The sequence below is a fragment of the Pyxicephalus adspersus genome, chromosome 2 (assembly GCF_032062135.1).
Source record: "Pyxicephalus adspersus chromosome 2, UCB_Pads_2.0, whole genome shotgun sequence".
NCBI classification, from domain to species: Eukaryota; Metazoa; Chordata; class Amphibia; order Anura; family Pyxicephalidae; genus Pyxicephalus; species Pyxicephalus adspersus.
Window position 1 is genome coordinate 45,466,694 of NC_092859.1, and position 15,741 is coordinate 45,482,434.

Sequence of the window (15,741 nt, forward strand, 5' to 3'; positions counted from 1 at the left end):
ACATCATTTTCTGGCTTTAATATCAGATAGAAGTGTGTAGTGACTTCCAAGGACAATGACTGCTGAGGCCAGGTGAATGGTCACCCCAACCAGGGGATGTTTGTCCATGACAAATACTGGATTTTATAGAAGAAGTAAATCAATATCAGAAAAAAATGTGTTGAATTTTTAAAGCACATTGACTGTGGTGAAATCTCTTGCATAAAGCTTTTCAGGACTTGGGAAGATAAACGATAATGGCTAAGCTGGGCAAACCTCAAGTGGATCTTTCTAGGATTTAAAACATTTGCCAATTAATAGCAAATGAGTTTGATGTCCAAGGCAAATATCAGATGTCATAAACAAGTATATTAATATATGAAAGAAGTGTGTAGTTCCTTCAAAGCACAATGATTGGTAAAGCTACTCACATAAACAGTCACCATCTAGAGGTCCAGAAAACATTTTAGAATGTAAAGAGCAGCGCCCAACCGATAGAACCAAATTCACACATGGAACAATATATTGTAGAATATAACAAATGAAGAGGAGAATGTAATAGCGTTGGAGGAGAATGTAATAGCGGTCTCTACTTTCCTTTATCAAATATGAAGTATTTTAAAAGCACAATTTTGGAGTACTAAGACGTCCAATAAAAAAGAACCTATACCTTGTCCTGAGTGGATAATGTAATAGGGTAATTTAACAGACAACGTCCCCCCTTATAATTGATACCTAAACTGAACCTATACTGTGCCTTTGTAGGCCATCTGGGACAAGAAAAATACCCACTAATTATGGAAATGTGGACACTCAAAGGAGAACCCCTGACTTAGGTAAACAAAGCAATAGAGAAGACTCGGGAACTGAAGTCGAGGAGAATGTAATAGAGGTCGCCATTCATACGGAGACATTTGTATTTTAAATAAGAATGAATAAAATGCTCCTCAAAACTCCGCACTGCAGGCCCATTTTTGGAAAATGACACCCCAACACAGCTCCAGTGTCCACAACACACTCTAACCCAGTGGTCGCCAACCTTTTCAGTCCCGCGGTCCACTAAAATCACCGGCTCCCGACCATCCATGCGCGGGAAGCTGGTTGTCACTCAAAGGAGGAGAAACCTCCCCCAGAGTGACGTCATTATGACATAATCATCATTATGGCCTGCAATGGGAGAGTGGGCGGGTTGTTTCCAGGGACCCAGCCTACCCATTTCCCTGAGCCTGGGATTTGTACGGGGAACGTGGTCCTAACTGGTTGGCGACCGCTGCTCTAACCCACTACTTTGCATTGTTATTTGTTTCATTGCATAACTCAAGCAACCTACTGAAGTCTAAATGGGCCATCAGTATTTCAATTGGTTTTCTTTACAGGATCTGTATACTGTGTCTGTACCTAGATTTAGAATATGTCCACTATTCTGTTAATAGTCATTACTGAGAAATGATCTTTAGATTTTATTAGGGATTTAAACCTAAGGCTAATACTTACATATTATTGCTTCTGAGAGGAGTGTTCATTTTTAGCCTGTGGAATAAACAAAATATTATAGTTCTATTAAAGTAACAATGAAAGTCAAAGCTGATGACAGATTCATTTGTTTCTCACAATGTGACCTTTAAAAAGCTTATTCATCCCATGACATAATTTATTGGGTTGAAAATTTAAAAAGACAAAATAGCATGCTAAGATTTTCCCATCACAAAAGCAGTGCAGTGCAGTGGTTAAATCAGGTTGTTTGCTATGAGTTACAAAACGTTGAAAATCTTTGTACTTTTAATACCTGTGTGAAGTGTTATTGATGGATAATGACCAAATCTGAAACAGTTGACTGATTGTAGGTAATTGATATTTGGGTTCTTGTTTGGACATTGCCATGTTGGTAAATGCTAATCATGTGCACAAATGAATGAGCAAGTCCAATTAGTAGCTCCCATATGTCCTGTGGGTCCCCAGGTCCCCACCCTACAATCAGACAATCAGAAGGGCAGAATATTGATAACCATTTGGCAAATTGGCAGGATGGTCATGTGCAAAGTTGTCTGTGTTTATTTGTGACATCAAAGTGGGGGTGGAAATGTTTGATGGGTCAAAAATGGAGAGGATTATAAAGCAAAGGCTGCTTCAAAATAAAAATGGACATTTATTACCAGATGGCTTATATGAATACCTCCTTGACTGTTGAACACCAAATAAAACAGTGCTGGAATATTACGAGAAGTTCACAAATGAGCCCTGAAATTGCCTATAAAGGTCACTGCAGAGATAATATGAGACTGGATTCTCGTTTTTCCCTTTGTGTGTTGGGAGAGCAATTAAAAGCCATTAGTATCTTCAGATAAAGTGCAGACACACTCAGCGCTTGGGCTTCGTTCCAGACCACTGCAGATCATCCATTACCACAGACAGCAGTTTACACGTTACTTTTTAAGGAATGTAGACATGACTAAAGTCAATGCACTACACAGGAAAGGCCTGGACAGATGGCCACCAAGAAATGTTTTTATTCTTACTATAGATCACAGATTTCTTCAAAGATCCAGAAGACAAAAGCAAAGCCCTTCTACTTGTAAGGTTAATAAATATCACGCCTGTTTCCCTGTTATGTGGGTGTAAGGTTTTCCTTATTCCTTTTAGGAAACTGCTTTGTATACATGACATCAGTGAACCTTCCTTAGTTGTTGTGAAAGCAATTCTTTACTGACAGTATTCTATACCTATTTATGACTTGACTATAATATATATATATAAGTCACATTAATTCCAAGGATTTTTGCAAAACCTTTGTTCTTTACATATAGTCATTCTAATGCAATTTCTTAGTTAGAGGGTCTTCATACTAAGATCACAAAGTCAATGCCACTTAGTACCGTCTTTCATATAGGACCCCTGAGACATATTTCACCAAAAATTAAAAGCCTAAATGAGAATTCATGTCTTAACATTGTAATATTCCCTGTATAGACTTAAAGGCCAAAAATTTTGAATTTATCATTGCTTTTTGCGCCTGTGGCAATGGTCACCAGAATACTGCACTTGTCCAGTATTATCCAATATTATCCAGTGAATATTATTATCAACTGACCTTTAAATTACTTTAACTGACCTGTAAATGTGTGCAGATCAGGGAAAAGTCAAAATGAATCTGCATACCTGGTCTGGGTTAGTGGCTCGAACAAACAGAAACAAAAGTTTTAGCATTATAGCCAGAAGAACTAACATTTTTACAGGAGGTTAGAATGTAAGTGTGCATTTAGGCCAATACGCTTACGGCACATACACATACAGCAGCACAGTGGCTCAGAGGTAAGGGCTCCGGAGCTAGGTCACAGGTTGAAATTTCGGCCAGGACACTATCTGCATGGAGTTTGCAGGATCTCCCAATATGTTTGTGTGGGTTTCCTCCAACATCCCAAAAACATGCAGTTAGGTTATTGGCTTCCCCAAAAATTGACCTTAGACTGTATTCAAGACATATGACTATGGTAGGGACATTAGATTGTGAGCCCCCTTTGAGGGACAGCTAGTGACATGACTATGGATTTTGTAAAGCGCTGCATAATATGATGGTGCTAATAAATACTGTGTATTAATAATACTACACTTATACATTCAAGTTCTTTGTGGTAACATGCGCTACTGCAACAAACCATACACACATTACTGCTCTACATTTTCTTGTTATTTCTATAGTATCAAATGCATGCAACACACCTCCAATGTATGTAAAGCAGCAATCACCAGCCAGTGGTCCGCAAGAAAAGTTTGGTGGTCAGGGGAAGGACCCAGCTGAGTGGCGCCCATTTAGTTCCCCATATGGACACAACTCGCCCGATCTCCCTTCGCGGTCTGATTCTGAGTGGGCGGGATCTGGCATCATGACATCACTATGGGGGAAGTCTCCTCCCCTTTAAGTGACACATGGCTCCACCTGTGCATGCGCGGTCTGGATTCTGTGCATTTAGTGGTTTGTAGGTCCGAAAAGGTTGGCGACCAATGTGTTATAGCACACCACAAAGCATGGTAATGCACCACAGGTGGTGGAGCGTTTAGCGGGAAAACTTTAAATAATTAAGCTCATGAAAGAGTGAGGAGTAATGAGGATCGCCTTCAGGTTTTTACTGCCATTGTGGGCTCCTTTAGAGCGATTTGCATCAGCTAAAACACTTACATAGTAGAGCAGAAAGCTAGAATCCCTATGATAATATATTTATGTCCCCATGTATGCCTCTTACAGATTTTCCCTCACTTTCTGCCTTGGCCTTGGAAGAAAACATAAATGGGAAAGCTCTAGCAAAGCTTCACATTCAAAGGATAATTTTCCACTGTAAAACTTCAAAAATAATTTTTCTGGCTTAACACTTTAAGGAATGCAAAAGAATCCATATTCATCCATAATCATGACTGTAATTTAGGCTCCACATTTCCACATTTTTAGGTTTTATATTTTGTTGTACTAACCCCATTTTTTACTTTTAATGCCTACAGGTATACCAGGAAACATATTATTTACCTATTATACATACAAAAATTGTGGTTTTAAAAATAATTTAGACCAGCAGCTATACCTGTTTTTCTGTTGATTCTGATAATTCTTTCCTTTGTTCACTTTCTCGAAGCTGGATTTTGTTCGCCCTTTCACGCTGTACTACTGTCTGCTCTGGTGCACTGCTCCGCCTGTCTTTGATTCCTTTGTTATTTGTTTTCTCCTCTACACCTGTAAGTCCTCTGTTGCCATCCAGTCCAATCTCTGTATCTTGTTGGCCTTCCAGTGTTTTTAACCCAACTGATTCTGGTCCATTTTGAGAGGGACCCACTGAGATGCTGTGTGTAATGTCCCCATTTATTGATTTTCTGGTCTCTTGCTCCTCAGTATAGTCATACGATACAGGCTCACTGCCAATGTTGGGATCATCCTGCGATAATTGAATACTTGATTTCTTTCCAATATGGGTAACCCTAAATCTAAGAAAGAGAGAAAAAAAATATACAGTACCTTCAAACTTAATCTGTAACATAACTGGCCATCTAAAATGGTTTTTATCAATACCAGCTTTTTTTGCCTTTGGGATTCTGGTCCAATGTTTTTAAATCCTACCTGTTATGTGCATGCCTGTGAGGAAGGTACACCTATTCCCTCAATATCAGACTATTTTTTACTCAAATTTAGTGCAAGCAGCAAGACCAAAAGATACAAGTACTGCGGCACCAAATTAGAAGCAGATGCACAGGAGAGGTGAAGATGTGTGTGAAGACCTTGCTTTGTGACCATTTACCATCAATGTCTGCCAGTTTTTTGTTGAGATATAACACTTATCTCTGACCATACATAGAGACACCTCCAATCTAACTAGCCTCTACTCTCATTTCAGATTTACCAGTCCTTTAGGAAACTTAAAAACATAAACAGATAAAGATAAAAAACATCAAGTGACATTTTTAGAATATATTAATGTAGTGCTTTAATGAACTTATTCTAATATACTAGATGTTGTCTATTAAACTCTAACAAAATAAAATGTTTCATGCCATTACTGTGCAAACTATATGCTTACTTTAAAAAATGTGCCTAATTTTAAGCACACGCAATTCACAAGTGAAAAAGTTTAAGAACATTAAACCACTAATTTTTCATTTACAATACCACTCTTTAGAATACCTTCCAACAGAGAAGACTGTGACTTCTCCAGGATGAGACTTCCCCTTGCCATCCTTTGACCGACCCATGCGGTGGAGGAGGTTCCTTTTCTTACGGCTGCAGTGAATACAGGGAGCTTGTGTAGATCCCAAGTGAACAGTATGGTGGTGGGAAGGACCAGCATCCTGGCTCTCTCGGTGAGGGCAGAGACTAGTTAAAGGCAGATAAATATGATTATGTTTTAATTCCATTCATCACTTGTAACTTTTTACATTAACAAAAAAAAGTCCCACCTGCAATGTAATGGTTAATACTGACACCTCTCATCATCTGCACCACCAATGGTCTACAGGGGATCTGCAGACTTAACCATCTTTAGCATTTAGCACACTTCTATTTCCAATCCTTGCTCCCGTGCTGGATGCTGTGTTCCTTTCTGCAGCCACTACATCACTATTGTGACCTTGCAGACTACCATGCAGCACTGAATGCATTCTGTCTAAGTCAATTAAATTGTAGGGGTCAATGCAAACTAATAGAATACACAACTTTATGGCTCAAACACACTGCAGGTGTTGAAAATCCACACACATTCAAACAGTTTAATATTTCTACTCAGTATGTCTGAGTCTTCATTATCATGCTGTAGTTTCTTCCCACAGCTTAGTTGCTACTAAAGTAATTAGCAATTATGTGTGATACAAAAGCCACAGTTTTATCTCCTTAATAGAATGTGATTTATTAAATCAGTCCTTCACTTTTATAGACCTTTCTGCTTTCCTTGTACACATCAGCAAATATGCGGTTATTGATATTACCCAAATATCTATTGTCTCTCCATGGGAAACATTTTTACTGGGGTAGACTTGTTGTTCACCCAAAAAGTGAATTTTTTTCTCTATATTAGTAAATGAGACCATCATATGAGCATAAAATATTTTTATCCTGATTGCCACTTTGACAATTACAGTTATTTACTGGCATTATAACAGCCTGATTCCCACTTTATACCTCTCGTACGCGTACCTCTTTATACGCCTCTTGTGGCAAACTCCGTAGAGAACAATGGTGAGCATTTTTTTAATTTATATATCTGCAATGAAAGTTTATTGGCTGTGTTGAATTTTTTTTTTAATACAGCGATGGTGGCTAAAACTAGTGATAAACCGTATATTTGTGTGAAGCTTTAGAAGCATTATGGTACCTCTATTCCCTACTTTTAGAAGCGTAATCACAACATAACAAAACTACTTCCCACATTCATAAATGGCATTGCACTGGCATGGATTTTAACAGTGACAAACATTTTTTAGTTTTCAATGTTACATAGGTGTCTTAGTGCTGTTGGTTTCTCTGTAATACAACGTTTTCCAGCACAAATAAAATCCATGTATATGATTTTAAGCATTTTTAGAATTTCAACGCGCTCATTATCTCCAATTTGCTAAAGAGACCCTGTCACTTTACCCATTCAAGGAAGTGTGTCAGAATATCCCCTCCCCGAGGACCTTATACCCCATTTTTAGCAATCTACCATTACAATATAGCTGCCAGTGCATATTACCTTTTGCTTCCTAATATAAAAGGGGGTTGTATTTTCCCCTAAAGATGTAATGCTCGGGTCTATCGACCAATACTTAGGCCTGAGGACTGTCACATGACCTATGAGTTAGCCCCTTCAAGCACCTACACTAGCCAACACTACAAGAACTAAAAAAGTATGCTTTTAGGTAAATTAAAATACAGATCAATGTTAATATGATAAAGTGATGCTTGTTGAGATTGTTGTAGACAAAACTTTAAATTCATCATGAAATGGTACCACTAATTATTGACTGAATGAGATAAAGAGCAAGAATAGACACAACAGATAATGGAATCCTACAATGAATACATTTTAGCTAAATACATTGTTTCATACATTACAAAGGTAATAAAACACAGATAAAAAATTTTACATCAAAGAAAAGTTTTGAACTTTTAACACATTTAAATAGGCAAACATTAACCATCTTCATCCTAAAAGTGCCCACAGATAAGCTGATAAAAACTTAAGTACAAACAGAAGGAATATTCACACTAATTAATTCAAAAAAGAATCAATAGATGTAATGGTGTATTGTGGGATAAATATGTGTACCCTTGCTACACTCACTTCCATCCACAGCCTTTATTTTAAAGGGACTTACAGAGAACACCAGACCTTTGTTTTAATAAGACATATTCCACCAACAAACTTTCTAATGAGATTGTTATTATTGACAGCTAATCTGGAACATTGTATTGTAATTAAATAGATTTTAAATGACAATAAATGTAAGGGTTTATTCATAACTTTTTATGGTTGACTCAAATTTTAGGAAATAAAGAATGGATATTTATCAGTTATTTTATGGACATCACAAGGATGGCCCACGCATTTTTATTTCTTTATAGTCATTTTATGTTTCAGTGAAAAGTATGTAAACTTCTCTGCCACTATACAGACATAATAGAAACAGTCAAACTCCTCAGCAACAGTGTCCTCAAACAGAACTGTATTACAGAACAATAAAGGGGATGTGTCTAACTTGGTCTGTTAGGAATGCTAATTATTGCATGCTTAAATCTAGCACCTATTGAACTGCACAGTCATATTTGGTCACCCCACACAACAACTGTAACAAGAAAGGAGAGATAAAACTATGTTGTACAGTAAGTACAGCATCTAATCTGATTGGATAACTATTTCCGTGACTTTAAAAAATCTATAAGATGCTTATAAATTATAAGATATCAAGAAGTGTGACCACTTGACCCAAGCAAATTTCTTCTATATTGAGAGCATTTAAAACAATAAAAACTAGTTGGGATCTTTTTCTATTATTAGTGTGAACCATCCCAGTCAAACCCAATTTTGCATTGGAAACTGCAAAAAAACATCTTTATGAGTAGGCTGCAGATTTACCAAATTATGTAAAACACAATACCACTTATGGATATATATTAAAAATAAAACAGGAAAATACTTACATATACTATAATTTAACAACTGATATGAAAAATCATATAGTGACATTTAAAACCTAAAGGTTCCAGAAAGTGTGGCTATTGTATCACAGTTAGTAATGGGACTCCAGCCAAAAATGCTTTTAGATACAGAGACTAAAGTGTGAAAACCTTTGTTAGCTTTTAGTGTTGTGCATTCAGACCAACAGGGAACAGAATAAACTAAGAACGAGGTGTACATGCCTAGAAAAAGTACTGTCCAGCACGGAACTTTTTAGGCAGGGGCCCTTTTTAGGTAGTAGACAGGTTAAGGAAAATCCAGAAAAGGACAAAGGAATTTTGAAGGACAAAAATACAAATTATATCCTTTATTCCAAACAATTAAAAATACCTTTTTATTTGTCTTACTTAGGACACCAACATATGAATGAATGGTTCTCTTGCCCATCACCACCAATATTTTCTTCAATGAAAATGAATGAGTGTGTTTTATAATATACTGATAAAGAAACATGCTTACTTGGGAATGATGGGCACCTCTCCTTCTGTGTCCCCCAGCATCTGTTTAAGTGCTTCTGCATTTGCTTAAATGGAGACAAAGTAAAACAAGAATGTAATAGGGAACCTGCAAATTTTATTAGTAAGGCAAAAGGCAATATTAAATTAAAAATGACTTACCTTCATTCTGTATAATGCACTTGACTATACGTTCAACAGTGTCTTCATTTGAGATCTCATCTGTGTCTGTACACAAGACAAACAAATCATTTGTCACACTGTGCAATTAACAGGTCACACATCTATGGTTCTTTAAAGAACTGCTCTTGTTACGTTATTGTCTCCTGTCACTGCATTTGTTATTGCACTTTTATTTTTATAATGAATATTTACAGTATTGGGTTTCTGTCCATAAATTGCACAGCTTCAAAGACTGCTACTGCTTCAAACAATGCCACCAATAACCAGTTCATTCCACAATGCTGACTCATCAAGTTTCAATTTTACTTGAAGCATGCTAAGCAGAAATGCTGAACTGTGCTTGGATATATACAGAAGCTGTCATCACTGGCTTTCTCTGAATATACTTATTGCCTGGAAAACATGTCTAACATGGAGACAGTGTAGCATGTATCTGGTACAGTAAAGCTCCATATTTGTATACCTATTCAGGGTCAGTATTTAGGCAATTACTGGAGCCATCAACATGGGCTCCTTTTAAAGTCCTGAAATTCTAAGTAGTTAGGTTCTTGTGCGGCCCCTAAGAGATTGGTGAAGCTCTGTCCCAGGAGCCAGCAGTAGTTATGCATTTGATTGTTGTGTGTATTCCTTTATTTTTAATTTTTTCTGCTTTTTAAAAGTCTTGTAGTGGAACAATTTTCAGCAGTCTTGTAAAACTACATCCAATGCAGTATGTCTGCAGTCTGACCATCTCATGTATGTCAACAACCTCCACTTGTCTATTTCAGCACATTTTCAGCTTCCAATCATTTCATTAGGATGAATTCAGTCTCTGATAATGTACTGCAGTATGTGCACATTTTTATGCAAATAAGTCCCCAAATGTTTTTTCCAATGCACAGTCCAAGAAGAAATTACAAAGTAAGTACACCGGTAAGTGAGCATGCAACAAAACACTACAACATCATTATTGAAATGATAAAATATGCCTACTATTAAATCCAATCAGTCATGAAAGTAAACACCTTACATCAAAGGTTCTCAACCTTGTTTGACTACAGACTCCCAAAGGATTTCCCAATATGGCCACACATCCCCTTTGTTAAAATCATCATATTTTCCATTTCTGTTGGATACTAGTAGTTTGGTTTTACTTTACATATGGATATCTGGAAATAGAACAGCTAAAAGAAAATCATTGTTTTTTTTAGTTTTAATTTATAATTACAAGGTAAGACATCTATGCATATGTATTGCACCTTAGATTTTGTACCCGTGTTTCCTTTATCATGGTTTTGTGTACCATTACCCCCTTTAAAGCTAACCTTCAAGCACAAATCCTATTTTATTTATATTTATAATGATCCATTTTGTATGGACAAAAGACTTTAAAATCCAGCTTGTGGAAATCACAGACCCTATAGCTGTGGGTGCAGACAATCCAGCCAGTACAGGCTGCATGTACATGTTAGTGGGTTGGATACATGATCAGTCACCTGACTTAGGGAAACAGCAATTATCTACCTGTATTACAGGAATCTCCTGCACACACAGTGCAGGAGTTGTATCATGCTGGATTACTACACAGATCTAAAAGAAATACACAAAGGAACTAAAATTCATGTAGGATTACCCACATTAAAGAAATCCATGTTCCACTCCAGAAAATTATCTCTCAAGTCACTCAGTAGCTATACATACCAAATACCAAATAGAAGAAAGCACATTCTTGATCAATAACCCTATGACTGTACTAAACAAGCTCTTGGTGCAGAGGGACCCGTGAGCTCCTTGTTTTGATGTGTTTTGGTTTGTAAGCGCTTAGTCATAGAATTAAGGGCAGAAAGAAGGAATGATCTTGTACACAATAGATAATTAAGCATGTGAAATAAGCATGTGAAATAAGAGCTCACACCTGTCACATCATCTTTAGTGATGATCACAAAATAAGTTAAAGGTAACCTAATATCCATTTCATGTCCTGTGTGAAAACAATATAATTCATCTCATTCACTGTTGTAGTAACAAAGTTAAAGCCATAGTAAAATCTGGTATAACATGAACCTATCTACCAACTCTTTAATGCGCATATAATTAGCCAATGTGCCTTTGTCCCAAAATGTTGACGTAAAAATCACAATTTCCCCTTACTTTAAAGTACAATCACGATAGTACCAAACATATTTTACAGTTAGGTTAAATGGGAAATGCTATGGAAGTGAAAAATAAAGTATTTGGTTTATTGCTGTCATTTCACCTTCATCATAGCAGTAATTAATATAATTGATATATCAAATATTATAATTATTTATAATTAGTTATTAAAGGGAAGAAAAAGTGGGAAGATTAAAAAAGGTCAATGGTGGGGAGAAGATAAAAAGAGCAGAAGAAGGCAGGATATATCCCGGTGTGTAAACCTCTATAGTTCAATCGTAAGTGTGGGAGAGGGTTCAGAGAAGGGTAGAGAACAAGAACATATTCATAATAGAAGTTTACATTAAGTTTCTAGTTAGATATTGAGATATCCTGCTGCGGCCGGCATGCTGACATTTTGGAAAATTTAGGCATAGCCATTTAAAGAAGTCCTAGTAGGAAGGTTTCTGGGTCAGGAGGAATGTTATTACAGAAGGAGAAGAAAAGACTCATGTACATGCCAAAAGAATTGTATCTTAGGGCATGCCCAAAAGATTTAGTACAGATCACTTTATATAGCACACGTCAAGCATGTTAGAGGTTAAGGTATGGTAAATGGTATCATATTTTAAATTGTTTCAATTTAAACACTTATGTAAGCGGAGTTGCACATTTTATTTTAGTCCTCCATAATAAATGTCTTATCCATTCAAAACTTGTGCAATTTGTGGGGTGAACACACGTGGTAAATCTGGAAGGAAAACTGTAATCTGTTTAATTTTTTTTTAAGGTCAGGAGTCTTAGGAAAATTATTATTCAATTGAAGCATTGCCCAAATATGTATTAGGCACTCTCAGTTACAGTTGAAACATAGGAGGAATAATTAAAAAATATATTTTAGTGTAAATATTTTGTCGGTAACAAAGTAAAAAAGCTGTCAAAACTGTTATGATTGTGTTTAGTTCCCAGGCTGGTGTTAGGTATATGCTTTTAGAAGTGGCCGATTACTGTTGTTGGTATGCAGATTGTCTGTGAGTGCCCAAGAGGAATAAATACTATCCTTTCTCATCTGTCATCTATCATTTTCAGGGGTGTGAAAGGCCATGGATCAGTAAGCAATATGGCTATTCCTGATTTTTTTTCCCTTTCATGGCATGAGTTAAGTGTGAATGCTAGTTAGAGAAAAATAACACTGTTCCTAGTTTTTTAACCTTAGAAAATTTGAACTCCAGATTATGTTTTGGAAGTAGAGTTAACCATGACATTGAGAGAAGTGATCCAATAGACTGAATTGTACCACTGTTACTTTTTCAGAAAGACAGGGTAAAAGCAAAGGTTCTTTTTTAATGTGTACCATGAATGAGTATAAACTCAGAAGACCATTATCTGTAACTGTGAAAGTCGCAAAGAAATCCTACCTACACCCAAACGGAAGGGGTTTGAGTATGGAAGCAATGTTTAAAAGGGTGGAGGATGAATAGAACAGTTAGTGAAAATCTAAACGCTAAGAAATGTAACATGGAACAATAAATATAAATGGTCCATAAAATATATGTGAACAGTATCTCAACAAAGTTTATTTTTTATTCCATTCTCAGGATAGCAGCTGTGCCAGAAGTAGATAAAAAGTCAGAGGCAGTGTAGTCATCTGGTTTGTATCTGAATGGTTATGTGTTGAATTCTAGGACATATCTAGATTTTACAGGGGGTCTAGAAAAGGTTGAGGTTTCATTTTTATGAAGGCTAATTTACCCTCATGTCTGGCCTTAAAGTGGAACTAAACCCAAAAATTAAAAAACTGCATCCAGGCAAGTCTTTTATTGAAAACAGGACTGGAGATGTTTCTTCTACATGCGTAGCTCAGCAATTTTTGACAGAAGAACAATGATCAGGCAGGTAAAAATGCCTATTGCGGAAGGGACATCACCTGACCCTTTCTGTTATAAAGCCCTGCCTGATGATGGAGTTTGAAAGGGAAACTGGATGTAAAGCCCTATCTGTATGAAATGTTACTGTCACAATTCTGTACGGCAATCCAAAAGCAAAATGCAAATGTTCTATTGACACAAGCTAAGAGTTTAAATGAGCTTCCTTGTCCAGGATTACTGAGAGCAGTAAAAAACCTTCCACAATATATATATATATATATATATATATATATATATATATACACACACACACACACACACAGGCTCACCCAAAACATGCTTAAATCAATCCACACACATGCTTATGTTTACACAAAACAACATATTTTGAACAAGAATCCTGGACTGCCCTACATACATGTGACATAATATTAATAAAGGTGTAACTATTCACGTCTCATACTTACTGTCTTGTTCTCTATTCAAATCTTCCTTTATCTCAGGGTCCAGCTCCTCTGGTGATGTCCTACATCGATAGCCTTTCTTCTTAAGGATATGACAGATCAGGAAACCCAAAAGTCCTGTGATAAAGAAGACTAAAACCAGCAGGAAGAGCATATAAGGGCTCTGCTGTTGATTTTGGTTCTCATCCTCTGTCTGGTGCTCCACCATGTTGATCTGTAAAATCAAAAACAAATGTTTTTTAGAAATAGGGGTACTTGTTGGATCAAACATAAAAACTGGAGATCCAAACCATTTTACTTTAAAATGTTACCACTACATGAAACAGTAATATTAAATGACCACTATTATAATACATATTGTATCCAGATCATATTGATATGCTGCTAATGTTATTGTGATAATAGCATTTAGTATGCATACCTATTTTTGAACTTCTTGATTCCTTGATTTTTTTCACATTTCACAATTTCTTCACATTTACATGCAAACCAAGTTGCCCAAAAAGTGTCAGTGACAAATAGTGGAACTAAATATAAGTGTAAGACCTTGAGTCAAAATGCTTAACCAGACATGATTCACCAGGATATCTTTTTTTTTTTATTCAAGCCACCGTAGCTGTGCCATCCTAGCACTCAGTTCACCCAAGGACTTTAGTACTCAAAAAATCTCTTCGGGGGGTACAAGGATTGGCAAATTGCCAGTAAGCCCAGTTGGCACATAGGTCCACGGTGATGAAGGCTATAGCGCAAATCCAAGTCATTAGGCGAGAGCAGGGCAGAGAACAGAGCTGAGGTCATATAGTAACAAGCCAGGTGAAGTATCCAAAGGGTAGTAAAATCTTGAGGTTAAAACACATGCAGAGTTTGGTCCAGGAAGGAGACAATCGAACGATCAGGCAAGCAAGGATCAGCAACAAGAATTAAACAATCACACCCACAACAAGACAGAAACTGAGCACTTATATGGGCAATGAGCATCTGGTCTAAGCCTTAATAAATACTAAGAGGTGATTGACAGCTAGGTGGGGATTGCAGAATGAGAATTAAATCAGTCAGCAGGTGAGGTCGGTTGACGCCTATACCTTCCAGCTTACAGTGCTTAGACATAGCCGGCAGAAGCAAGGAACAGAAAGCTACCTGCTGGAGGGCGACACAAAGGCTGCAAAAATCAGATGTGCACAGATCTTCTTTGCTGGCTTATGACCAGCAGTAACATATCACCGGCTGAGAGTATAAAGGGCACATACACTCTGTGACAGGATCCTGCAAAGGTGCTGCAAAAGTACTGACATTAAGTCTGCCAGAGGTGAATAAAACAAATCTATACCCAAGAACAAAAATGTACTACCAGCCTTTAAATAGTGGCTGCATTATTCTTCTTGCTTTTTTGGGTCCTTTTTTTTCTTTATTTTCACTTAGCGATTATCCCAGGATCAAAATTTCTATTTCTGGGGCCACGATACACTAAACCATGTAAACCAAAATGTTATCAACACCATTGGCAGCAATATATTTTTTTAGAAGATGTTAATGACCAACGTATCTGGGACAACTGGGTTAAGTTTTAGGGCTTTTAATAATTACTATCTAATAACTACTAACTAAGAGTTTTAGTAGGGGTGTAGAAAAGATTTTACTGCCGTTCACATCACACCTGGGGTAATTCACCCTCTTTTTGTGCTTATGATCACCCTTAAGGTTTATGAACATTCATATTTTTACAGTTATTCCTGAAACAGAAGGTAAGCAGAAATCTTACAATGGGAAAAACCAACCCTGCTAATCGTCTGAGTGTAGACCTTTTTAATTCCTAATGTTGATTTTAGACAGTACGTAAATGTAAAATTCCCAAATGGGAAAAAAGAGCTTTAATTTTTAATCTTTAATTCTAGCCTGTCCAATCAAAAAGAAAATATTCTGAATAGCAACACACTTTGTTCTATAATTGTTAGCATTTGGTAATATATGTGTTCTTGTTTAGAGACACAGT

The 15,741-nt window shown here is 36.7% G+C and overlaps 1 protein-coding gene across 3 annotated transcripts in view; it reads right to left on the reverse strand.

The window, feature by feature from the left end:
* The window catches only part of RELL2 (RELT like 2), a 34,980-nt gene that overhangs the window by 6,801 nt on the left and 12,438 nt on the right, over positions 1–15,741 (reverse strand). For all 3 annotated transcript variants that reach the window (XM_072400608.1, XM_072400611.1, XM_072400610.1), the window contains exons 2-7: positions 13,755–13,965; positions 9,287–9,352; positions 9,129–9,192; positions 5,642–5,830; positions 4,551–4,947; positions 1,474–1,509 (exon numbers count right to left, since the gene is read on the reverse strand). In XM_072400608.1, the coding sequence (XP_072256709.1) occupies positions 1,477–1,509; positions 4,551–4,947; positions 5,642–5,830; positions 9,129–9,192; positions 9,287–9,352; positions 13,755–13,959 (954 nt within the window). In that variant the 5' untranslated portion in view covers positions 13,960–13,965 and the 3' untranslated portion in view covers positions 1,474–1,476. The remainder of the gene's footprint in view (positions 1–1,473; positions 1,510–4,550; positions 4,948–5,641; positions 5,831–9,128; positions 9,193–9,286; positions 9,353–13,754; positions 13,966–15,741) is intronic.